The 24,420-nt window shown below is 34.6% G+C and overlaps 4 protein-coding genes, 1 non-coding gene and 1 pseudogene across 6 annotated transcripts; 3 read left to right on the plus strand and 3 right to left on the minus strand.

Moving 5' to 3' along the window:
- Positions 1–211: 211 nt before the first annotated feature.
- Positions 212–2,012, minus strand: LOC113700560 (F-box/kelch-repeat protein At3g23880-like). Its single transcript, XM_027221036.1, has 2 exons — positions 1,874–2,012; positions 212–1,236 (listed from the first exon to the last, which is right to left on the minus strand). Exons 1-2 carry the CDS (start codon positions 2,010–2,012, stop codon positions 212–214), a joined length of 1,164 nt encoding a protein of 387 aa, XP_027076837.1.
- LOC113701065 (pentatricopeptide repeat-containing protein At4g39620, chloroplastic) lies at positions 1,839–5,575 on the minus strand. 2 transcript variants are annotated; one of them, XM_027221534.2, is made up of 4 exons: positions 4,991–5,575; positions 3,238–4,488; positions 2,388–2,427; positions 1,839–2,287 (listed from the first exon to the last, which is right to left on the minus strand). In XM_027221534.2, the coding sequence occupies exons 1-2, from the start codon at positions 5,357–5,359 to the stop codon at positions 3,373–3,375; spliced, it is 1,485 nt and encodes a 494-aa protein (XP_027077335.2). In that variant the 5' UTR covers positions 5,360–5,575; the 3' UTR covers positions 1,839–2,287; positions 2,388–2,427; positions 3,238–3,372. The 2 variants fall into 2 exon arrangements, with proteins under 2 accessions (XP_027077335.2, XP_027077336.2); XM_027221535.2 differs by lacking the exon at positions 2,388–2,427.
- On the minus strand, positions 5,511–5,582 carry TRNAW-CCA (transfer RNA tryptophan (anticodon CCA)). The gene has a single exon. It is a non-coding gene; the product is annotated as a tRNA-Trp (tRNA).
- Positions 5,583–9,500: 3,918 nt separating this feature from the next.
- Positions 9,501–11,671, plus strand: LOC113702450 (cytochrome P450 71AU50). The gene is made up of 2 exons (XM_027223668.2): positions 9,501–10,450; positions 10,853–11,671. Exons 1-2 carry the CDS (start codon positions 9,569–9,571, stop codon positions 11,465–11,467), a joined length of 1,497 nt encoding a protein of 498 aa, XP_027079469.1. The 5' UTR covers positions 9,501–9,568; the 3' UTR covers positions 11,468–11,671.
- Positions 11,672–18,132: 6,461 nt separating this feature from the next.
- LOC113702451 (cytochrome P450 71AU50-like) lies at positions 18,133–19,408 on the plus strand (annotated as a pseudogene).
- A 1,616-nt stretch (positions 19,409–21,024) lies between these two features.
- LOC113701514 (cytochrome P450 71AU50-like) lies at positions 21,025–23,319 on the plus strand. The gene is made up of 2 exons (XM_027222222.2): positions 21,025–22,122; positions 22,504–23,319. The coding sequence occupies exons 1-2, from the start codon at positions 21,241–21,243 to the stop codon at positions 23,116–23,118; spliced, it is 1,497 nt and encodes a 498-aa protein (XP_027078023.1). The 5' UTR covers positions 21,025–21,240; the 3' UTR covers positions 23,119–23,319.
- Positions 23,320–24,420: the final 1,101 nt, after the last annotated feature.

Raw genomic sequence — 24,420 nt, forward strand, 5'->3', positions numbered from 1 at the left:
GGTCAAGCCTTTTCATGTAATTTTGACATCCATTCTTTTAACGCCATGTTTGTAAGTTCTTAGTTTTAAAATTTGCTCCTTAAAAAAAAAAAAAAAGAAAAGAAAGCTTTGTTGTGTGCAAGTTTGTGCATCACAACTCAAGTTGAATGAAAATATCAAGTGCATGAGCTAAGTCCAATGGAAAAAATGCAAAGTACAATTAATAATTGGATCAAGCAATTGGCTGAATGAGAAACTCGTCCAACCATCTGCAATCTGCTAAGTCTTTACTGTTGATTGTGAATCCCTTTACGTCAGAGTACTGGAATCCGCCGTCTGAAGAGTTTGGGACAGCAATTTTCGAAGATTTGAATGTACCTTTATCCTGAACATCCTTCATTATCCAGACCTCATCCCCAAGCGGTGGAAACCAACAGGCTAAAGAAAGACAGCCCTGATATACCCCAAGCCGAGCAGTAGAAAAGTCGAGAGGATTGCTTTCCGGTAACAGAATCTCCTCAAACTTTTTCTCAACGTTGTTGAATTTGATCACTGAATATGCTGGTGCATCTTTACCGCAGTTAACTTTATACACAGGCCAATGCAGAATCCCATTGAATGCCGCAGGAATCTGAAAATCTTTGGTGCGGCTGATGCTCATAGGCGGCATGTTGGTCAGGTCAACTGACCTCCAAAAATTGCTCTTCGAACTATATATCTCGACTATACGGAACATGAAAATCTTGACAACTTTATAATCATCGTTACGCTGGTCGAAGAAGAATCCCAAATCTGTGAAATGTTCAAGAGATTTGCTATTGGGAAGTGCCCTGCGTTGATGCAATAAGGGATTCCAGAGGTATATTTTCTTGGGACTGGAGCAATTGCAAATCTTGTGAACACATAGGATTCCATTGCAGCAACCTGCAAGAATGTAATCATCTGGAAGACAAAAGGGAGTTGTAAACAGGCTGATTTTCCTCAGTCTCTCAATCTCAAATAGGGCATAGTGACAGCTGCATGATTGTTTATGAGATTTCTTGCTGCAAACTAGAAGAGGAAGATTTTTGTTGGTTTTGGGAGATTTTTCCATGGATATGACCGAGTACTTATTGGAATCGAATAGACCTCTTTCCCAAAGCTTGCGGACTGCACTGAATCGGACTAGAGATTTCACAGGTAGTCTGCAAAAGATGTCGAGAATGGCACCGTTGGGACTGAATTTGACGTCTCCATCCTGAAAATTTGTAACTTTCTCTGAGAAATTTTAAGTTAACAATGGTCAAGAATATGTCTCTTTTAGGATTTGAAAAAAAATCAGCGAGCTAAAATGAATGAATTGATAAAAAAAATTTTGATCAATAAGATGTCACAGGTTACAGAAAGAAGGAGCTGAGGGAATAAATAGATGTACATATTAGAACTTACCAAATTCTATTTGGTTTAGGACAATGTTTCTGAAGATTAATCCTAATTGGTTTAGGACAATGTTTATAAAATTTAATCCTAGTTAGTTCAGAAGAAGCTTTCCTAAAAAGCTTACCATTGTTTGCCTGGGACAAGAAATCGTTGTTAAAAGAGAGGAGTATCAGATAGTGAGACGATTTAAGTATCAAGAAAATTTTTAAAAAAAAAAGTTTCAAGAAAATTAAAGAAATTTTTGACTGAAATTTCTTGTTCTGGGCTCTAATGTTGACAATCTTCTAACAAGAAAAAGGTCTACGCGGGACAATTTTAATAATTAGAAGTACCAAAATGTTTTCTACGACTTCGCAAGAAAAGTTGGGAAGAAGATTGTTTTGGCCAAAAACTCTGGAGATATATTCAATATAAGAAACTTCTTCCCAAAAAAAAAGGCATGAAAGAAAAAAGGAAACATCAGAATAATTATAACCTGAAGAACTACAACAATGAAGCTCAATGAGAACCGCCCTAATATTACCCTTCACGCTGACATTACAATCCCATTCCAAAAAATTCTGCAGTAATTTAGCTCCAAATCTCCTATACAAACCATAAATCATTGCAGCCATGATTCTATGATCTTTGAAGCCCTAAAAGCAACATTTGAGACAGTGACGAATCCCCCAGCTTCACCGGTGTCTACAAAGCCAAGTCACAAGAAGCAAGAAAATTGGTAGACTATCCACCTGGAGCACTCATCAAGTGATGCTAATGCATTTTTAACCACCACCATCAAATTGAGATTCTGAAGCATCAAAGATTGTTAATATACTTCACGTCACAAGTTGCTTTTATCCATCAGAAGACAGCAGAATTTCACAAAGGACTCGTACGAAGCAACAAACTGGGAGAAGTAGGAGGAAGGAATATTAGTACCAATTCTGTGGCAGTTTGAAGGAACAAAGAAAAGAAGTAGGGAAACTGAAGTAAAGAAGAAAATGTACCACCGAGACAGGAGAAAGTAGATGGATATACTTTGCAGGCCTGGAATACAATACATCAACCATATAAGGTACTTGTCTAGCAAAATATATGTCGAATAATAGCATGCCAAGTTTGTACAGAAACTTGGCATTAGCATGCATTTAATGTTTGGTGAAATATCCTGAGACTGAGAGATTGCCATTTTATAAGTTAGTATAAAAACCTTATACAGAAACATTGAATACTCTTTCAACCTTTGCTATTTCACAATGTAAGGTCAACTTGATATTTAGTACCAGACAACTAATGGGCTGATACAGAGCAATTGGTATAATTGCATTAACTAGGGAGGGCTAAGAATCAAGTCCTGATCAGGCACAGTTTTAGGCCATCATATGACTTGCTATTAAGTCATCCTCATGTGGCGTAAATAAATATATATACAGACTTGGATGGCTACATACACACAAATTACCTACAGTTATCATATTCAGAATATTTATACCAACCTCTTGTTATACCGCTTCATACAGATGTTTAACTTGTCCAAAAGCTCAGCCGCCTTGTAGTTCAGACAAAATGCAGGTTTTTTTTCTTTTTTTTGGGTAGGTACACAAAATGCAGGTTCCTTTTCTAATTTTCTCAATTTTCGCATTTTGTTTCGTATGGAGGAAAAAAATTACACACACGCATGCACACAAAAGAATGTTGATGCAATCACAATGAAAGTACCATAAAAATGAAACCCAAATCAAGAAACAGAAAAGGTGATAATAACTTCCGAACTGACACGTAACTTTTTATATGCAGCAGGAAAGAGAGAGTCGGGAAGTGTTCTATCAATTAGTCAACATAAGAGAAAGAAATTACCAATTAACTTGGGAGAAGACATTGTCAGGGGCCTCTCAACAATGGGTCTGATGCATTGTCCTCAGTAAGTCAAACGTTCTTTGGATGATATAGAAAGTACAAAAGAGGACAAACCAAATCACTGGTCCATTCCACCTATAACTTTGCAGCAGTCACCTGTTTTCTTGAATCGTTAGTATTGCTAGCTATCTTATGGCTTGCAGGTGAAGACCCAAAAGCTCCCAAAGCATCTAGGAAGAAGCTTTTATTTGGGATGATTCCATCTTTGTCCATGTACAACATCAATTTTTTTACCAGCTCCTTCATGTTTGCTTTAGTGTAGGCCTTGTACAAAAGCTTATAGGTTGAACCATCAATAGAAAATGTTCTAGAGGCATGTATACTCTCAAAAAGTGTGTCTGCTTCTAATGGCAAACCATTCATGCAGTAGACATCCAGCATTGCATTGAGTGTTGAAACCTTCTTCTCCTTCCCAGATTCTCTCACCTTATCAAATATCTCTCTTGCTTTGAAAACGCAGTCGCAATAGCCATACATCATAATAACACATTCATAAGTGATGAAATTTGGGGAATATCCCATGTCAGTGATCTTCTGAAAAATCAACTCTGCCTTGTCCCTCAGCCTTGCTTTTCCATAGTTTGTGATCATTGAATTAAATGTGGGAAGTGTTGGTTTCTCCTTGGAATGTAACAAGCTCTTAAAAACTTGTTCCATCTTTTCAAATTCTTGCTTTCTTCCATATGAATCAATCAACAAATTAAAAGTAATTATATCAGGTCTCAGCTGGTTACTCTTCATTCGTGATAGAACAGATTCCATTTCCCTAATCATCCCATTTTTCCCATATGCATCCATCACTCCATTAAACGTGAAGATATCAGGTGTAACAATGCCCTCATCAAGATCTTTGAACAATGCGTTAACTTGATCAACATCCCGTGCCTGAGCAAATGCTCTCAAAAGGATGTTATACGTTACTACATTAGGTGGACACCGTTCCATTCCCTTCATCTTACCAAAGTATCCTAAAGCCTTAGCCAAGGCCTTGGCTTTATCACGACTATGAAGGTGGGCCGTGATCAGTGCATTATACACTGAGGTGTCAGGTTTACATCCACTATTACGCATCTCAGAGAAAAGCCACATAGCCATCCTCGTTTGTCCCTTCTTCCCCATAACAGATATCAACTTCGAATAAACACCATTATCTGCTATATACCACCGTTGCTTTTGCATCCATCTGAACACCTAAACATTCATTATATGTAAGTATAACCAAGACCTCGTCCTTGATATTAACAACAGTACTACATCACCACTGCCTTGCCTTCATTCAAGCAAATAATTTACAGTCACTTGCCAGTAGCAAAACTGACAATAAACATTATTCAAAATTTGATTTCTAGACATGAAACAAAATACTTATTTTTTGAACCTACAGCCAATGCACATGAAGACAAACACTTACTTTTCATTTCTCACTATTTTGAAACAGTCTAATCTGCACTAAGGGATACAAAAACGACCCTAATCTTTAACATAGTAAACGGCATAATTTTGATTAAATTCGCAAAGAAAATGAAATCCATAGTGCATTGCACAGTCATTAGCTCAGAGGCACAACACATCCATAAGAAATGGATAAAAATTCAACGAACATATAAAAGAACCCAATAGAACCCATACAATTAATTAAGAACCGCAATAACGAATTGAGAAAAAGCCCAGAATTCAAGAAAAGGGTTCAAACCTCCAGACACTGAAGCCACTTATCAGTCTTGCCAAGCTCTTCAAAAAGCAAGAAACAATGCTCAGTTCTCACAAGCTTCACATACTTGTTCAAAGTGGCCACCAAAGGCTGCTTCTTTTCATCAAAATTCCTCATTAATAGACCAACCAGTTCCTCTGCTTCTGAAATGGCCCTCTTGGTCTTTGTTCTCTTCTTCTTTGGCCTTGTGGGCACATTGCTGATGATGCAATAAATGGGTTTTTTTCTGGCAATACATGGTTGAGAGACACTAATGAAATTCTGGGAAGAATTGGGGTAAAATTTTTGGAGAAGAAATGCTGGTTTTGATGGAGAGAATTGCAGAGTTGCTGGGAAGTTTGATGGAGTCATATTTTCTTTCGCTGGGGGCAGTGGACTGTGGAGTTTGGGATTCGGCTTAGCTTGTGTGAAGACTGAAGAAGATGTTGTCTGGAATGACGAGAATGCCCATGCAGTAAGGAATGAGGGGCAAAAATGAAGGACCCGTATTGGATCGGGGTTTTGAACCCGACGTGAATCGAACACGCAACCTTCTGATCTGGAGTCAGACGCGCTACCATTGCGCCACGGATCCACTTGTTGTGATATCGGTATATTTTACAATTATTTTGAACCTCTGTGTAAGTGAAGTTTACTTTCTAAATTACCACACGCAAGTTTAATTGGGCATGAGAAGGTTGTCGAAATCTTTGTTGTTATATATAATAAGATTTTAACTTGACAAAAATGTAGGCAGCCAATTAGATATAGATATTGTAAATCATCCAATCATCTATGTCCAATCTCTTTGGAATTCTCCTCCAACTTTTATTAATCATTTGATGTTGGATGATTTTTAACAATCTTAATGAGTATTAACAAAGTTTAATAATTTAATTACTGATAATTGATCGATGTAAACCCTTACATTTTTGTTTGCTGTCTAAGTGACCAATCTATATACACCATTATTAGTTTTTGTTTACCCCTTAAAAACACCCTTTTCTAGATATGCAACTTCTTGCCCAACTAGTCATTCATTTCATTTCAAGATAATGAACACATTACTAGGATATGCCAAATAACCTCATATGTAAGTACATATTAGTGGTTCAGGCATACCCCACCCACTGTCGTGTTCTTTTCTTTGAGCTTCTAGACGAAAGTACGAATTTATCCCTTTACCTGCTTCATATCTTAGATCATTATATTTTTCTTCCATTCCTAAGCAAACTGAGTATGAATTCAATCAAATTGAAATCACTGTGGAGAGTAGCTTGCAGTTGACTTTTAGATCTTCAATTGCTTCACAGTAGAAAATCAAATGTGCAAGTTGGTGTCCTTGACCATAACACTATTTGAAAGAGCCACTACAGCTTTTTTTTTTTGTTGCCCGCCCGGTATTCGAAGCTTTGCCCCGACTAATCCGGATCCGACCCGCGTCGCGCACCTGGCTATGGTGGGTGAGTCTCCCAACAGGGGTGTCTGCGTACACTAGGACTCGAACACGAGACCTGTTTAAGCGAATCCGAACCGCTTACCACTCGTACCAACCCCTGTTGGTAGCCACTACAGCTTTCCTTGACTAATAAAGGGGAAAAAAACACGATTGATTTCTTTATCTATGCAATCAATAAAGACATATATAATGACGTAATCCACAAAAAAAATGAGAGAAATAACAAACTATGTAACATGTAACTAGAAAAAAATATGATTGATTTCTTTATTTGTGTAATCAGTAGAGCCATATGTAATGATGTAATCTATAGAAAATGAGAGAAATGGCAAATTATGTAACATATAACTAACTCAGTCTAGCTGAATTTGCCATTAAGTAAGGATTTAAAACTATCATTAAGTATAGGTCAAGAGATCAAATTTTTTGACTTGCGTTATTCTCCCAATTTCCTGAAAGTTTCATAATGGGTGCATCGGCATTTGTTTGATCTGTTGACGATTCAATCCCTTAAGATTTTTCGTTGATCTCTTTAGGTTTGACCATTTCCTGTACCTAGAATAAGAGGACTTATCTTTTCGAAAAAAAGAAAAAAACAACAAACTCTGTAACATGTGACAATTGATGGGAACCACAATGTCATCACTTTCTGTTCGGATGTCTTTTTTTTTTGCCAGCAACGATACATTGTATAACTTACTCTATCATAATTTAGGGAGAAAGGGAGCCTAAGGAGGCTTGTGTTAGGGGTTAGTGGGTATATAGATCCAACTAGATCAAGGGAGTGTTATGGCACTACCCTTAAATTTTTTTTGCTGCAGGTGAGGGTTCAGGGACCTGGTGACCACTGAGTTTAGATTTGTTCGGATGTCAATTTCAGTGAACATATGGCGTTGAACATCTTCCCATCTTGCCATAAAAATATCTGGAAAAGCACAGGAGAAGTCAGCTGTATCTGGCATGGGGACAAGGGGCAGTGCAACCATTCCTGGCGGTTTTGGTCATTTTCAACAACGCGTAACTTTGGTTGCACACGGCGTAACTTTGTTTACACAACGTGTAACTTTAGTACAAAATTTTGCGGGCTCCACACACGTTGCACACGGCGTAACTGATGACCGCTCCTGCCCCTTAGATTGATATTTCACAGCCTTTACGTTAGAGAGTGTATACAGGAAAATCCTACAGTAAGGCACGCACAATCAACGATAGTGATAGAAATAAATTAAAAGATGGTTCAGTTCCCAAATTTTAGAGATTTTTATTTTCGTGTAAAATGGATCTTTTATCTCCTTTTTTGTTTCATTTTTATTATATTTTTTTTTCTTCATAAATATTATATTTTAATTCTTTTTTGTTATTTTAAGATTCAATAACTATTAATTGAATAAAAAAATAAATAAAATAGCCTTACAAAACAATGCATAATATTAGACGAAAGTACGAATTTATTTCTTTACCTACTTCATATCTTAGGTCATTATTTTTCTTCCATTCCTAAGCAAACTGAGTATGAATTTAATCAAATTGAAATCACTGTGGAGAGTAGCTTGCAATTGACTTTTAGATCTTCAATTGCTTCACGGATCCAACAGTAGAAAATCAAATGTGCAAGTTGGTGTCCTTGACCATAACAGTAGTTGTATTTAAAAAAACCACTACAGCTTTACTTGTCTAATAAAGAGGAAAAAAAGACGGTTGATTTCTTTATTTTTATAATCAATGAAAACATATATAATGATGTAATCCATAAAAAAAATGAGAGAAATGGCAAACTATGTAACATGTAACTAAAAAAAATATATGATTGATTTCTTTATTTCTGTAATCAGTAGAGACATATGTAATGACGTAATTCATAAAAATGAAAGAAATGGAAAACTATGTAACATATAACTAACTCAGTCTAGTTGAATTGGCCATCAAGAAATCAAATCCCTTAAGATTTTTTGGTGATCTCTCTTTAGGTTTGACCACTCCCTGTACCTAGAATAGGAGGACTTATCGTTTTCGAAAAAATCAAAAAACAACAAACTCTGTAACATGTAAGAATGGTGACAGTTGACGGGAGCCGGAACGCCACCACTTTCTAGTCGGATGTCAATTTGACTGAACGTATGGCGTTGAACATCTCCCCATCTTGCCAGAAAAATATCTGCAAAAGCACAGGAGAAGAAGTCAGCTGTATCTGGTATGGAGCTTGATATTTGACAGCCTTTACGTTAGAGTGTGTATACAGGAAAATCCTATAGTAAAGCACGCACAATCAGCGATAGCGATAGAAATAAATTAAGAGATAGTTCAGTTCCCAAATTTTAGAAATTTTTTTATTTTCGTGTAAAACGGATCTTTTATCCCATTTTTTGTTTCATTTTTATTATATTGTTATTTTTTTCTTTATAAATATTATATTTTAATTCTTTTTTGTTATTTTAAAATTCAATAACTATTAACTGAATAAAAAATAAATAAAATAACCTTAAAAAAATAATAACAAATTAAAAAATACAGCAAAAAATTCATAAAAAATCTCATTTTTTATGCATTTTGATTTTTTTTGATTTTTTGAGTTCGTTAAATTTTGTGTAATACTCAGTTAAATTCATAAAAGTTTTTGAGTTCGTTAAATTTTATGTATTACACAGTTAATAGTTATTAAATTTTAAGAAAATAAAAAAAATATAATATTTATGAAAGAAAAATAATAATATAATAAAAAGTGAAAAGAGAGTTACAGAGAAGATCGTTGTAATATTCGCGTCTATGTGCTTAGAAATGTGATAAGTTTCAGTCAGCTTGTTGTAGGTAGGTGAACTCTGTACGTAATACAATTTTTCTATGTGCTTAGAAATGTGATTAGTTTCAGTCAGCTTCTTGTGGGTAGGTGAACTCTGTACGTAATACAATTTTTCTATGTGCTTAGAAATGTGATTAGTTTCAGTCAGCTTCTTGTGGGTAGGTGAACTCTGTACGTAATACAATTTTTCATTCACAACCGTCAAATTATTACGCTTTACACATAGTTATCCAATACGACTACTAGACATAAATAGCTGCTGTGAGGCCCATTCTTAGATCAGAAAAAAAGAAGCACTAGAATACCATTAAGCAAACTGAGAAAGATGATGAGCATTCATTGGCTATGGACAGCTCTAGCCTTGGCTGCAGTCTGGTTTTTTCTTCAAGACTTGTTCTTGATGAAGAAGAGAAAGAGATTTCCTCCAGGTCCAAAAGGGCTTCCTATTATAGGAAATCTGCATCTGTTAGGCAAGAATCCTCATCAAGATTTGGCAAAACTAGCCAAAAAGCATGGCCCTTTAATGTACATGCGATTCGGTTATGTCCCAGCAATCATTGTCTCATCCCCTGAAGCAGCTGAAAAGTTTCTCAAGACTTACGATCAAGTTTTTGCTAGTAGGCCTTATCATGAATCTTCTTGGTACGTTAGTTATGAGCAAAGGAACTTGTCTTTTGCCCAATATGGACCGTATTGGCGAAACATGCGTAAGCTTTGCATTCTGCAGCTGCTCAGTAGCCACAAAATCAATTCATTTCTGCCAATGAGAAGAGAAGAGGTTGGAACATTGGTTAAATCACTCAAACAGGCTGCCTCAGATGGTGCTGCTGTTGACCTTAGTGCAGCAATTTCTTCCTTGGGTGCAAATATGAGTTGCTTGATGATATTTGGGAAGAAATATATGGACAAGGATTTTGATGATAGGGGGTTTAGAGATGTCATTGGAGAAGCACTTCGTCTTGGGGCCACGCCTAACCTCGGTGACTACTTTCCTCTGCTTGGTGTGCTTGACCTTCAGGGACTTACTCGCCGGTTTAAGGATCTTGCCAAGGTGTTTGATAATTTTTTTGAGAAAATCATTGATGAGCATCTACAGTCTCAGGAGCACAAGCAAACCAAGGACGTTGTAGACATCATGATGGGAATTATGCAATCTGGAGAAGCTGAGTTTGAGTTCGACCGTCGTCATGTCAAAGCCGTCTTGTTGGTATGTTTTAGACCGTTTCTGGTTTGCTGGTTTATTGTTCATATACGTTGCCCATAGCACCAGATTTTTGTATTGCTTGTTGAATTTGTTATTAGCTTTTTTCTACAAAATTTTCGGTTAGTCATAACTTCTGGACTAAACAAATTCAAATAACTAAATCTGTCGTTAGTTGACAAAATTTTGCACCTTAAAACATGATCTGGAATTCTGTGTTCTTACTTTCTTCAAAATAATACCAGCGTTCTTTTCTGAGGCTCTCATTTGTTTATCTGTTGAGAAAGGGATTGTTTCATAGCCAAATCAAATAATTGCAATCCTTGCAACAAATGAAGACAAATTTGATACCTATTTTGATCTTGACATTATGCCTAACTCCGCCAATTCCTTACCTCAACTGCACAGGATTTGCTTGTAGCCTCAATGGACACCTCAGTCACGGCTGTTGAATGGGCGATCTCAGAACTCCTCAGGCGTCCTGAGGCAATGAGAAAACTCCAGAAAGAGTTGGAAGACAAAGTTGGATTGGAGAGGACTGTGGAGGAATCAGACGTTGAAGGCCTGGAATATTTGGACATGGTTATCAAAGAAACCATGAGGCTTCATCCTGTGGCCCCACTATTGCTTCCCCATGAGTCAATGGAAGATTGCACAGTTGATGACTTCCACATTCAGAAAAAATCAAGGATCATCATAAACGTATACGCAATTGGACACGACCCAAATGTCTGGCCTGATCCTGAGACCTTCATCCCTGAAAGATTCAAAGATAGCAATATAGACCTTCGGGGGCAAGATTTTCAACTCATACCATTTGGCTCAGGCAGAAGAGGCTGCCCTGGTTTGCAGTTGGGGATCCTCCTTGTTCGTTTTGTGCTGGCACAGTTGGTGCATTGCTTCAATTGGGAACCTGCAGATAATATAAAGTCAACTGATTTGGATATGTCGGAGACTTTTGGCTTAGTACTCTCAAGAGCAAAGCATTTAAAGGTTGTACCTACTTACCGATTACAAGAATGAGTAGACAGTGTGGGCTCCAACTTTTATCTATATGTCTGTCTAGCTATACTCTCTTTAGAAGTATCACAAATTTTATTTGATTGAGAGCGTAAGCAAAATTTGGTTCTAGTTTTGTTGATGCTCAAATTTCCCTGTAAACAATAATTGCATACATTGCATTGGATTTGAATAGTAATGACATAATCAAGGATAAATTACATATAATCCCCTATGGTTGCATAACGACAGATGACTCCTCTAGGATTCCAAAATAACCACTTAATTCTTTTGTGGTTTTATGTAAAATGTAAAATGAATAAAATGCATAATTAATTACCGCGATCAGATCACACGTGCACTAAAAGTGTGTGTGATCAAATCTTATTATCCATTTAAATCCCCTATGATTTGTATAAATATCCACTTTATCCTTCTGTGTTTTTGGCATTTATCTACATAATCCCTTTATGATTTTGTATAAAGTGGTTAAGTCATCATTTGATCGAGCATTTAAGTAAGGGCACTACTAATATTTCAATTAATGATGTTATAAAGGCTATTTTCTTCTAAATTTCTAGTTTACATGAAACCATATAGGAGTAAAGTAGATATTTTGAAATATTATGAGATTATGTGGCAATAGATAAAACCACATGGGGACTAATGGTAATTTGCCCTATCAATCATGTTAACCATTAGAAAAATGAAGGCTGCAATATACTTCTAATTGAACTAGCACTATGAAACATTTATAACCCATCATTAATAGAAAAAAAATAGAATGGAAAAAAATTCACTAAATAAAAATTATAAAATGACATAAAGGACAACAAGAAGTTAATCACAAAGTTGAAAATTTCAAATTAAATGACATAAAAAAAAGAAAAAATTTAGGTCACTCAAATCCCTTGGAAAGACAAAAACATTTGATGCAGATACCAAAACAATAGTATAAAAAGAAAAGGCGCCCTCAATAGTGAATATAAGCTAAATTTTCCATTCGGTTGTCACTTCTACCTTAAACATTGTATTGATATATAAGTGCAGTACTATCAATATTTGATGTTTTAGGGTTAAAGTGACAAAATATCTAAACAGTTCAGTAAAGAAAAGTTTTGAAAAGGTTGATCTATAATTGTACTTTCAAATAATATTTTGAAAAATAATTGGTTAAAGAAAATAGAAACATAGCAATTTATATTATGATGTTAACAATCGGAATTCCACAATTTTAATATCTAAAAGAATATTATATTTTTGAATAATATAATCACATGTAAGTTTTTTCTTTTCTAATAATAATCACGTGTAAGATATGTGAGCTATCATTAGTTTCTGAAAATGTTAACAAAGACGTATTAGCAAGGCATACTTAATTCAAGACTTTGCATGCACTTTTGTGTCTTCTTTAACGTTTTTCTGGTTGCTTCTTTTCAATTCATAGATGACACAAACATTTGCCTATTTGTCAATTTTGTTACTTTTGTTTCCATCTCTTTCTAAAGAAGCTGCTTCCTTTAACACAATAAAAATATTACAATATACTAGTTAATAAACATTTTTCCTTGAACTTGAAAGCCAGGATATGAATTGAGTTTTCTACCTTCTCATCTAAATTTGACTTAATGGTACATCTTAGATGGTTAATTTTATTTCATTCAAGTGCGAGCTGAGTGTCGCGCCCCAAATTTAAATGAAAGGAAAAGTGTAAGAAAAATGAGTTTTTTTTTTATTTTAGAAAATAAAGATGTGTACCTTAAAAAATGCGACGGTTTGGGCTCAAAACTTAGTCTAAAAGGGTTTTTAAGAAAATAGAAATTGCCACTTGGTATCGAATTTAAGTGTACCAAATCACCCAAAAATGTTTTTAACAAAAATAAAACAAAATAAAAATAAAACACTTTTCACAATTCCAAATATTTGAAAAACAATAGGAAATGAGTTCGAGAATCACGGTTGAAGCAAAGAAAGGCAAATGTTCGATTGATTCAAAGTTAAGGCACCCTTTCAACCTAGTCTAAACTAATTGCAAGATTTAGTCAAAATTTTTTTAATTTAACCTTTAAATTTATCACATTTGAATGCTTCCTATATAAATGCAAACCTAAACTTAAAAGAGGATATCGAAAGGGATAAAATGTCCATTCAAGATCTAATTGGTATCAATCGTATTAATTGCATAGTCCAAATTAATCCATTGAAAAGATCACGAATATGCAAAGATGAAATTTGAAAAAAGAAAATTAAATTATATACAAAAGTATAAGTGACCAAAGAAAATGGAATGCAACATGATGGGTACGGAGAACTAAAATTTGTGACTCGATCTTTCTACTTATAGAGAGGAATATGAGCATGTTAGGGCTAAAAAAAATCATACTCGTCTATTTCCCTTATTCGAAGGGTGATTCTTCTAACTTATGCAAGCAAATGAACTAACATATTCCCTAATTACTTAAATAAAATACAAGTCTAAATAACATGGTTTGCACATGTAGGGATAAGGGATTAATATAGAGGATATATCATGCAAATCGTAATAACCTAAAAATGAAAAAAATGCATAAAATACAATAAATGTCATATAAAGTATGAATCTATCATGTAAACGGTCTAAAGGGTTTAACATTGGACTAACCCAATTCTATAAGTTATCACTAGCGTTGGACTAGAGAGAAATCGGGAGAAAAGTCACAACTAGTATTGGACTAGTGTGGTAATGTCATGTATTCATTATAAATAAATAAATAAAGCATATAAAGTATAAATAAAACAAATAAATAAATAAAACATATAGAGCACATAACACATAAAATATAATATCTAAAAACAAAAACCCTAAGAAAGCGAAAGAACGTATAACCACACAAGTATGCAAGCAAATAAAAACCTAACCATTACATTTGAGAGTCCTAACTACAATCTAAAAGGAGAGTTTTGACAATAATAAATCTATCTATTACATTTATCTAACTAATTACATGTTTTGCAAACAACAAAAATTAGTTGTTACATTGCCTATCTAATTGCATTTCTTGCACAAGAGGGTACGATCTATCTATTACAATTTGGCATTTAAATGCCTTTCAAATAAACATTGAAATTAAATAATAAATAAAATCTAAGAATGGATGAAATGAGTAAATAAAAATACATAAAACATACAATCACACATAAAAAACACATAGGAGCACATAAAAAGAGTTTAAAGAATAATAGAGGGTACCTTTTTTGAAATAGTGGTTAAATGAGATAGAGTTTGCCTTATTTTACTCCAAAACCAACAAAATGATCAAGGCACCAATTTAATTTATAACACTTTAAAAGAAAATGTAAACATATAGCAAATTCACCTTATTATTTTTTAAAAAATATGAATAAATATAAAAATCCCTAACATTTACAAATTAGATGCATTTAAATGAAGCATGATTAACAATTAAAAAAAGATAAACAATTGTACTTAAGAAAACAAAAACCATTAGGGACTAAATTTCAAAAATTAGAAGGTTTTCAAGATCAAAAAATATTTTAAAAAAATTAGGGGTCAAAATCAAGTAAAAATAAAGTTTAGGGACCAACATGTAATTAAATTAAGGACTTAAGTGAAATAAATTCAAAATTTAGGGTTATAATAAAATTATTTGAAAGATCAGGGGCCAAATTGCAAAATTCATTTCTGATTTGCCAAAATTGCATACAAAAACCTTGTTGGGCCATTTTAGGGTAATTGTGCTGCACCACCTTGGCCCGAGAAAATTAAACCAAATTGTATCATTAAGGAAAATATCCCGACCCGACTTATTCTACCAAAAACTTAACAAAAGTATTGGGATTGAATTTTGTAGCCCAACCATAAACTTAAGCAAAAAAATAAACATTAGCCATTTCTTAGCCCACAAACATAAATAACCTCAACTCAACTAGTTTTGACACAACAAACAAAACAAAGAAAAATGAGAAAAACAAAAGCAGAAAGAGGATGAAGATTTCGACGGGTCAGCCCGTCGGGATCTGAAAAAATTTCGACCATAAATCTCGTTGGAAGTTATTTTTAAGGGGGTTTAAGGTCGGATTTTGATATAAACATGCTCTTCACAGTCTCATGAGTTCATTTAAATATCAAACAAACCCATGAAACACCACAAATCATGAGAAGAATGAAATCTAAGACTTAAACCTACGGAAACACATGTAATGGTTTAAAATCACATGCACAACATTAAATCAACCAAGGAAGGATGCCATAGTTACCCAGGGATGATGTTGAACTCAAGTAGACATGGGAAATCGCAAGAAAACACACCCACCTTCTTGGATCGAAGCAAACTCGACCCAACTACAGAAATTCAAGTGCTGATGAACTGTCAACTTCGTGCTTGAATTCGAGGGATCTAGAGGCATTTTTTCAGGAAATTTTCAAAATGAAAGTTGCTCCCCTACAATCGTAGATGGTACATTAACAAAGATCTCGCTCAATAGACTTCGGATGAAGTCCAAAACCGAGACAAACAGCGCTGGTTCGTCAGCCCTGTTTTGATGTTTTTCTTCTTTTTTTTTTTTTTAAGAAAAAAATCTCTTGTTTTTCTCCTTTTTCTCTCCCCTATGCTTAGCCGACTTTCCTAACCATCTCCCTCTCTCTAAAAGCTGCATTATTTTCTATTTATAAGGGACAAAACCCTAAAATCTAAGATGAATGGTTGGGATAAAAAAGAAAATGGGTTTATGTGGCTGTTTTTGATCCATTTGACTGTTTTGCCAGCTGTTTCTTGGTAGGTTTTTGGATGGTTGCATCAAAAAAATTCCAGCTATTTTTTTGGGCACTGTGGTTTCGTTGTTGCAAATTCAGGTGAAGAAACCTGTGTGTGTGCGTCGGATGAAGAAGATTTTTTTTTTTTTTAAAACGAAGCTGGGCCAAATGGGCCTCCTCTTATTTTATATCTTCAGGCTTTTTGGTGGGTTTGGTTTGTGCTTTTGAGTGGATTTTGTTCGAATTTTTTTGTATGGATTTTAGTGATTTTTTTTTCTTTTGGATTGGGCTAAAAATGAAGAATATTTTAAAATTCCATTTCTTCCTTTTCCTATAAAATAACATAAAATAAAAATGATTACTTAATCAATAATATAAAAATAAAGATACAATAAAAATTAGCAAATTTTTTTATCAATAATATAAAAATAAAGATACAATAAAAATTAGCAAATTTTTTTGAAAAAAATTTGGTGTCTACACTGAGAATTTAGATCAAATGGCAAAAAAAAAGAAAGAAGTCAAATGGCAAGTGAAGTGGTACGAATTCCTCTCTCTTGCTAATTGAATATTAGATCTTGACTGAAATGACATCTCTAAAGCGTATGTCACACATTTATTTGATCTTGTACATTGTTAGGCCTTGAATATATCTGTCTATCTACCTATATCTATCAATCTATTTGTATCTATATGTCTATTTATAGCCATCTGTACTCCCTATAAATGTATCATGAGTATGGAAGTGCAAGTAATATAAGTAGAAATTTTTGTAGTTTGTACTACCTAAACTATTATCCATAAAAATAGTTGTAACGCATTTCAATAATGATGAAGGAATGAATATAAATCACGTTAATTAACTGTCACAAAAGTTGTTTGTAACTGAAATAATACAATGAAACAATTAAAATTCATCATTAAGAGCATGCCAAAAAAAAAAAAAAACGCTCAAACTGAAAGTAAAAAACTCCCTAAAACTAAAAACCAATAATTAAAGAGCAAATTACATTTTATCCCCCAGTGGTACAGATAATTGTCACATAACCCCCTATATTTTTAAAAACTATATATAATTCCTTCATAGTTTGAATTAAAGTGTCAAAGTGGCGGAAATGATCATCCGTAACAGAACTTATTAAAATGTCAAAATTACCGTTGTTTAAAATTAAAATGATTGAAATGACCAAAATATATAAACATAATATGCATGACACTTTAACTCCATATGATTTTATATTTTACCATATAACCTTGTTATGATTTAGTGTTTTATCATATAACTCTCTTATGATTTTTAATACATCTATATAATCCCTCTGTGGTTAATAAATAATTTTTAACTTTATATGGGGGAATTTTTGACATTTTAGTTAATTTCGTTATGAATTGCAAATTCTGTTACTTTGATACTTTAATCCAAATCATGAGTGCGTTATATATAGTTTTGGAACATGTAAACAAACACTAAACCAAAAGAGGGTAAATGATACAAAGTGGACAAACAAATTAGTTAAAAAGCTGAAAAGGACAACTCGAACGACACCAAAGAAGGAAAAAATGGTAAACTTAACTAAATTGGAATATGGAATACAATAGACAAAATAAGATACTCCAATCCAATTTGTCTCTTTACATTCCGTCATCAATTTCCTAACAGTTTGTGCTGCTTGGAGAGCTGAAATGATGATGAGCATTCATTGGCTATGGGCAACTCTAGCCTTGGCTGGACTTTGCTATTTTCTTCCTCAGTATTTTCTAGGGATGCAAAGTGCGGCCAAGGCTAGAGTTGTATCTTCTTCCTCAGTATTTTCTTCCTCAGTATCTGAGATGTATCTTTAAGTCAAATTTAGCAAAGTGCGGAAGAACCCTCATCCCTCATCTACTGAGGAAGAACCCTCATCCCTAGCCTTGGCCGCACTTTGTGGCCATCATGATGGAAATTATTCAGTCTGGAACGTCTGAGTTCGAATTTGACCGTCGTCATGTCAAAGCTGTTTTGTTTGTAAGTGGGTTGCTCTAAATTCTTATCTGCTAAATTATTGTTCACATACATAGCTGGTAATAGCTGGTTATTTTAACCTTGTTGAATTTTGTCTTTATTGTTTCAACAAAACTTTCAGCTTGTCATAATCTCTGGACTAATAAAATTTCAAGAAATAGTTATTTGCTGAATTATTGTGCTATTGCTCTTAACTCTTCAGAACAGCAGTGCTGGTTTTACTTTCATTGGTGTTGATCATTTCTTTATTGTTGTCTGCTGATAAAGGGTTCGTTTCCATGCCTATATCAAATGATTGCAGTCTCTGTGACAATTATCTTCATTTTTCTTACTCATTCATTTATTAACCTCATCAAAACAGGAGGATATGCTTGTAGCCTCGATGGGCACTTCAGTGACAGCAGTTGAATGGGGCATCTTAGAACTCCTTAGACATCCAACGGCCATGAGGAAACTCCAAAAAAAAACTGGAAGAGAAAGTCGGGTTGGAGAGGATTGTTGAGGAATCAGATCTTGAGGGCCTGGAGTATTTGGACATGGTTGTCAAAGAATCAATGAGGCTTCATCCTGTCGGACCACTAATGCTCCCCCACGAGTCAATTCAAGATTGCACAGTTGATGACTTCCATATTCAGAAAAAATCGCGAATCATGTATATGCAATTGGCCGTGATCCAAATGTCTGGCCTGATCCGGAGGCCTTCATCCCCGAAAGATTCAAGGATAGCGATATAGACCTTCGCGGACAAGATTTCAGACTTGTACCATTTGGCTCAGGCAGAAGAATTAGCCCAGGTTTGCAGTTGGGGCTCACTGTTGTGCGTTTTGTGCTAGCACAGTTGGTGCATTGTTTCAATTGGGAACTTGCAGATAACATTCAGCCAATCGGTTTGGATATGTCTGAGGCTTTGGTTTGGTAACTTCAAGGGCTAAGCATTCAAAGGTAGTGCCTGCTTACCGATTGCACAAATGAATAAAGATTGTGGACTCCAATTCTAGTTCAGGAACTGTAAAAGTAGATTTAATTTTTTTTTTTTTTTGTTAATTCGATTATCCAGTTACATTATGGAAAGGTATTCATTTGTTTGTTTTTTAATCAACAACTTGCCCAAATATTAAGTTGGATAAGATCCAGAGAAAATTAGCTAAAGCCCTTTTAAAGTTTTTGATAGGTATGATTGGTTGTCGAATAACCGATTCGGGTTTACAAATTGAATTCTGTCTGGTTCAAACCCTGTTTGTATAATTCTTATTATATTTTGTATAAACTCATATAGCAATGGTGTAAAATTAGTTGTATGAGTTGATAAATTTAAATTTATATCAAAATTATACAAATTTATTCCAAAAGTTGGAAGAATTGTATCAATTAGTTGGACAAAACTGAACTCGTGAGAGCAGTTTCCATCTAATGACATTTTAGACTTGGAGGGACAAATTCTTGGTCTTGCAATGATTCTTGTCCTTGATGCCTAACAAAGTTAGCAGTGATAGAATTTTAAAATGGAACTACCATCATATTGGATAGAGTATTATTTAAAATTAGCGGTGATGCCTAACGAAGTTAGCAGTGATAGAATACTTGTTCTCTGTTTGGATAGAGTATTATTTGAAATAATTAGTGTAGTACTTTTGTGATATGATATATGTGAAATAAAAATGTGGGTTGAAAAATATTTTTATGATACAAACAAAATATTATTTAAAAAAATTTGATATCCAAACTATTAGAATACCACTACCACTTTATTTGTCTAAAAAAGGGGAAAAAACATGGTTGATTTCTTTATCTTTGTAATCAATAGATCAATAGAGACATATGCAATGACGTAATCCATAAAAAATGAGAGAAATGGCAAACTATGTCACATGTAACTAAATCAGCCTAGCTACGATGACAGAAATGGCAAACTAACATGTAACTATTTCAGTCCAACTGAGTTGGCTACCAAGAAGAGACTTAAAACTCTCATTAATGAATGTAGGATAAGGGATTAAATTTCTTAACTTGCATTCTTCTCCTAGTTTTTGAAAGTTTTATAAGTGGATGCATAGCTATTCATTTAGTCTGGTGGTGATTCAATCTCCTTATGATTCTTCATTGACCATTTTAAATATGTCCGTTACCTATAATGTAGAATAGAAATTACCGTTTCGGCAAAAAAAACAAAAGGACAAACTATCAGAATTGTGACAGTTGACGGGTTGCAATCAGCCACAATGTCACCACATTCTGTTCGGACGGCTAGAGTTGAAAAATCTACAAGCTCATCTGCAATTTATTCATACATAATCCTTATAAGGCCAGATCGCAAGAATTATCAATTTTTCTCTATGACAACAGTCTGCAAAAATTTGAAAAAATGGAAAAAAAAATTTACGGCAAGGTTTTGGACCATTTTCAATGTATGATCACAATGGAATGTAGCACAATAAAATATCACATAAGTGGTCTGGTCTTGGAATTGAGTCACCAGACTACTTGACAAATTTGTGAATTGAATTGAAGTGGTGTAAATTCTACTTTAATAAGTAGCGGTTCAAATTGAACAGCATCAAACTTCAAGAATTTCTTTTTATTCTTATTTTTTTATATTTGTGAAAAAAAATTTGCACGACCCAATTGACCATATCATCGAAATCAGTTCGATGTCACTTCCCTTGAACGCGCGGGGTTGACATCAACACAACTTGCCCAAAAAATATCTGCAAAAGCACCAGAGAAGGCGGCTGTATCTGGTATGGAGATTGATATTTGATACCCTTTACCTCAGGGAGTGTATATAAGAAAATCATATATTAATTAAGCGACGCACGATTAGCAATAGAGATAAGTTAAAAGATAGTTCAGCTCGTTGATTTTAGAGATTTCATATTCTTGTCTATCTGCTTAGAAATGTTGTAATTTCCATTCACAACCGTCAGATTATCGCCCTTTACACATAGCTATCCAATACTACTACTAGACATAAATAGCTGCTGTGAGGCCTATTCTTAGATCAGAAAAAGAAGCACTAGAATACCATTAAGCAAACTGAGAAAGATGATGAGCATTCATTGGCTATCGACAGCTCTAGCCTTGGCTGCAGTCTGGTTTTTCCTTCAAGACTTGTTCTTGATGAAGAAGAAAAAGAGATTTCCTCCAGGTCCAAAAGGGCTTCCTGTTATAGGAAATCTGCATCTGTTAGGCAAGAATCCTCACCATGATTTGGCAAAACTAGCCAAAAAACATGGCCCTTTAATGTACATGCGATTCGGTTATGTCCCAGCAATTATTGCCTCATCCCCTGAAGCAGCTGAAAAGTTTCTCAAGACTTACGATCAGGTTTTTGCTAGTAGGCCTTATCATGAAGCTTCTTGGTACGTTAGTTATGAGCAGAGGAACTTGACGTTCGGCCAATATGGACCGTATTGGCGAAACATGCGTAAGCTTTGCATTCTGCAGCTGCTCAGTAGCCACAAAATCAATTCATTTCTGCCGATGAGAAGAGAAGAGGTTGGAACATTGGTTAAATCACTCAAACAGGCTGCCTCAGATGGTGCTGCTGTTGACCTTAGTGCAGCAATTTCTTCCTTGGGTGCAAATATGAGTTGCTTGATGATATTTGGGAAGAAATATATGGACAAGGATTTTGATGATAGGGGGTTTAGAGATGTTATTCAAGAAGGACTTCATGTTGCGGCCATGCCAAACCTCGGTGACTACTTTCCTCTACTTGGTGTGCTTGACCTTCAGGGACTTACTCGCCGGTTTAAGGATCTTGCCAAGGTGTTTGATAAATTTTTTGAGAAAATCATTGATGAGCATCTACAGTCTCAGGAGCACAAGCAAACCAAGGACTTTGTAGACATCATGATGGGAATTATGCAATCTGGAGAAGCTGAGTTTGAGTTCGACCGTAGTCATGTCAAAGCCATCTTGTTGGTATGTTTTATACCGTTTCTGGTTTGCTGGATTATTGTTCATATACGTTGCTGACAGCACCAGATTTTTGTATTGCTTGTTGAATTTGTTATTAGCTTTTTCAACAAAATTTTCGGTTAGTTATAACTTCTGGACTAAACAAATTCAAATAACTAAACTTTGCACCGTAAAACATGATCTGGAATTCTGTGCTCTTACTTTCTTCAAAATAATACCAGCGTTATTTTCTGAGGTTCGCCTTTGTTTGTCTGTTGAGAAAGGGATTGTTTCATAGCTAAATCAAATAATTGCAATCCTTGCAACAAATGAAGACAAATTTGACGCCTATTTTGATCTTGACATTATGCCTAACTCTGCCAATTCCTTACCTCAACTACACAGGATTTGCTTGTAGCCTCAATGGACACCTCAGTCACGGCAGTTGAATGGGCGATCTCAGAACTCCTCAGGCATCCTGAGGCAATGAGGAAACTCCAGAAAGAATTGGAAGAAAAAGTCGGATTGGAGAGGATTGTAGAGGAATCAGACATTGAAGGCCTAGAATATTTGGACATGGTTATCAAAGAATCCATGAGGCTTCATCCTGTGGCCCCACTGTTGCTCCCCCATGAGTCAATGGAAGATTGCACAGTTGATGACTTCCACATTCAGAAAAAAACGCGGATCATCATAAACATATACACAATCGGACGCGATCCAAATGTCTGGCCTGATCCTGAGACCTTCAACCCTGAAAGATTCAAAGATAGCAATATAGACCTTCGGGGCCAAGATTTTCGACTCATACCATTTGGCTCAGGCAGAAGAAGTTGCCCTGGTTTACAGTTGGGGGTCCTCCTTGTTCGTTTTGTGCTGGCACAGTTGGTGCATTGCTTCAATTGGGAACTTGCAGATAACATTCAGCCAACTGATTTGGATATGTCTGAGGCTTTTGGTTTAGTAACCTCAAGAGCAAAGCATTTAAAGGTTGTGCCTACTTGCCGATTACAAAAATGAGTAAAGAGGGTGGACTCAACTTTTATCTATCTCTGTCTAGGTCTATACTCTCTTTAGAAGTATCACCAATTTTATTTGATTAAGTGTAAGCAAAATTTGGTTTTTGTTTCGTTGATGCTTAAGTTTCCCTCTAAACAATAATTACATACATTGCATTGGATTTGAATAGTAATGATATAATCAACGCTAAATTCTATATAATCCCCCTGTAGTTTTGTATATAAAATGCCAGATGACCCTCCTAAGGTTTCAAAATAGCCACATAATTCCCTTGGGGGTTTATGTAAAGTGGAAAGTAAACGGAATGCATAATTAGTTATTCCGATTAAACCACACGTGCTTTAAAACTGTGTGTGATGAAATCTTAATAACCACTTAAATCCTTATGGTTTGCATCTGTGAATTTTGCATTTATCCACATCATCCCATTATGATTTTGTATAAGGTGGTTAAGTTGTCATTTGATTGAGCATTTAAGTAACGGCACCACTGGTATTTCAACTAATGACGTTACATAAGTTTTTTTTTTTTTTTTTTCTAAATTTCCAAGTTTGCATGAAACCATATAGGATAATGTGGATATTTTGAAACGTTAAGAAATTATGTGGCAATAGATGAAACCACAAGGGAACTAATAGTAATTTGCGCTATAATCAATCAATCAATATCAATCATGTTAACCATTAGAAAAATGAAGGCTACAATATACTTATAATTGAGCTAGCGCTATGGAGCATTTATAACCCATCATTAATAGAAAAAAATAAACTGAAAGAAAAGTCACTATATAAAAATCATAAAATGACATAAAGGACAACAAGAAGTTAATCACAAAATTGAAAAATTCAAATCAAATGACATAAAAAAGAAAATATTTAGGTTACTCAAATCCCATGGAAAGACAAAAAACGTTTGATGCAGATACCAAAACAATACAGTATAAAAAGAAAAGGTGCTCTCAATAGTGAATATAAGCTAAATTTTCCATTCAATTGTCAATTCTACTTTAAACATTGTATTGGTATATAAGTGCAGTACTATCAACATTTGATGTTTTAGAGTTAAAGTGACAAAATATCTAAACAGTTCAGGAAAAAAAAGTTTTGAAAAGGTTCATCTATGATTATACTTTTAAATAATGTTTTGAAAAATAATTGGTTAAAGAAAATAAAAACATAGAAATTTATATTATGATGTTAACAATCAGAATTCCACAATTTTAATATCTAAAACAATATTATATTTTTGAATAATACAATCACGTATAAGTTTTGGACGTGAATTTTCACTAGTTTCTGAAGG

Source organism: Coffea arabica, chromosome 7e, assembly GCF_036785885.1.
Source record: "Coffea arabica cultivar ET-39 chromosome 7e, Coffea Arabica ET-39 HiFi, whole genome shotgun sequence".
NCBI classification, from domain to species: Eukaryota; Viridiplantae; Streptophyta; class Magnoliopsida; order Gentianales; family Rubiaceae; genus Coffea; species Coffea arabica.

What these genes read in the sequence shown, in the direction of transcription:
- LOC113701514 (XM_027222222.2), top strand. Translation starts at nt 21,241, where the DNA reads ATGATGAGCATTCATTGGCTATCGACAGCTCTAGCCTTGGCTGCAGTC. An exon ending in ATGTCAAAGCCATCTTGTTG is followed by an intron (nt 22,123 to 22,503) that starts GTATGTTTTATA and finishes TCAACTACACAG; the next exon opens with GATTTGCTTGTAGCCTCAAT.
- LOC113702450 (XM_027223668.2), top strand. Translation starts at nt 9,569, where the DNA reads ATGATGAGCATTCATTGGCTATGGACAGCTCTAGCCTTGGCTGCAGTC. An exon ending in ATGTCAAAGCCGTCTTGTTG is followed by an intron (nt 10,451 to 10,852) that starts GTATGTTTTAGA and finishes TCAACTGCACAG; the next exon opens with GATTTGCTTGTAGCCTCAAT.
- LOC113701065 (XM_027221535.2), bottom strand. Translation starts at nt 5,359, where the DNA reads ATGACTCCATCAAACTTCCCAGCAACTCTGCAATTCTCTCCATCAAAA. An exon ending in AGTGGCTTCAGTGTCTGGAG is followed by an intron (nt 4,489 to 4,990) that starts GTTTGAACCCTT and finishes ATGAATGTTTAG; the next exon opens with GTGTTCAGATGGATGCAAAA.
- LOC113700560 (XM_027221036.1), bottom strand. Translation starts at nt 2,012, where the DNA reads ATGGCTGCAATGATTTATGGTTTGTATAGGAGATTTGGAGCTAAATTA. An exon ending in TCATTGTTGTAGTTCTTCAG is followed by an intron (nt 1,237 to 1,873) that starts GTTATAATTATT and finishes AAAATTTCTCAG; the next exon opens with AGAAAGTTACAAATTTTCAG.